The following is a 745-nucleotide window of genomic DNA, read 5'->3' as shown; positions in this document are numbered from 1 at the left end:
AGATTACCGATAAGAAGAGGTTCATTCCGCTGAGCAGCGACTGTGGCGAATGAGCGATACACTTGACGGCTGGCTGTCCTTCGTACACAATGACTCTGTCCGCCAGATAGGTCGCCATAATAAAGTCATGCTCTACGATAAACGCTGTTTTCTTTGCATGCAGGATAAACCGTTTTATCACCTTTGAAGCTGTGATCCGCTGCTCTGAGTCCAAATGCGCACTTGGCTCATCAATCAGATAGATATCAGCGGGCTTCCCAAGGCATAGAGTAATGGCAACCCTCTGCTTCTCTCCACCCGACAGAGTTTTTACCACTTGATCCAACAACGGCTCAATCTGAAGCGGTCTTATTACATCTGACACAAACTGAGGATGCGTATATGCATCACGGATCTTATCATGTAGCAACTGTCTTACTGTACACTCGCGCTTCGAATCATTGCCTTGCGGTTTGTACGACACATTAAACTCCGGCATCCCCGAGTCAACACCCTCTTCACGTGGGAATGCGCCTGCCTGCATTAGGATACAAATATCATTTCCTTTAACGTCTAACCACAACGAGCAGAGAAAGCAAAGGAGAGGAATTTTACCAGCATGCGGATGAAGGTCGTTTTCCCTGTACCATTCTCTCCGAGCATTACAATAATCTGAGAGTCTGTGAACTCCCCTTCCATAACTTCCAGCTTGAAACCCCCAAGTTGCTTACTCATGTTTGGGTATTTGTATCTTGCATAGGACTTC

General features: G+C 46.6%; 1 protein-coding gene across 1 annotated transcript; it reads right to left on the bottom strand.

Moving 5' to 3' along the window:
* Positions 1-7: 7 nt before the first annotated feature.
* Positions 8-739, bottom strand: LOC104774587 (ABC transporter E family member 1-like; the record flags this gene model as incomplete). Its single annotated transcript, XM_010499136.1, has 2 exons — positions 595-739; positions 8-517 (listed from the first exon to the last, which is right to left on the bottom strand). Coding segments are annotated over exons 1-2 (630 nt in total), but the record flags the coding sequence as incomplete, so codon positions are not given.
* Positions 740-745: the final 6 nt, after the last annotated feature.

This window comes from Camelina sativa, unplaced genomic scaffold (assembly GCF_000633955.1).
Source record: "Camelina sativa cultivar DH55 unplaced genomic scaffold, Cs unpScaffold03732, whole genome shotgun sequence".
NCBI classification, from domain to species: domain Eukaryota; kingdom Viridiplantae; phylum Streptophyta; class Magnoliopsida; order Brassicales; family Brassicaceae; genus Camelina; species Camelina sativa.
Note: the sequence above shows the minus strand (reverse complement) of the source record. Positions and strands in the feature narration are given on the sequence as shown.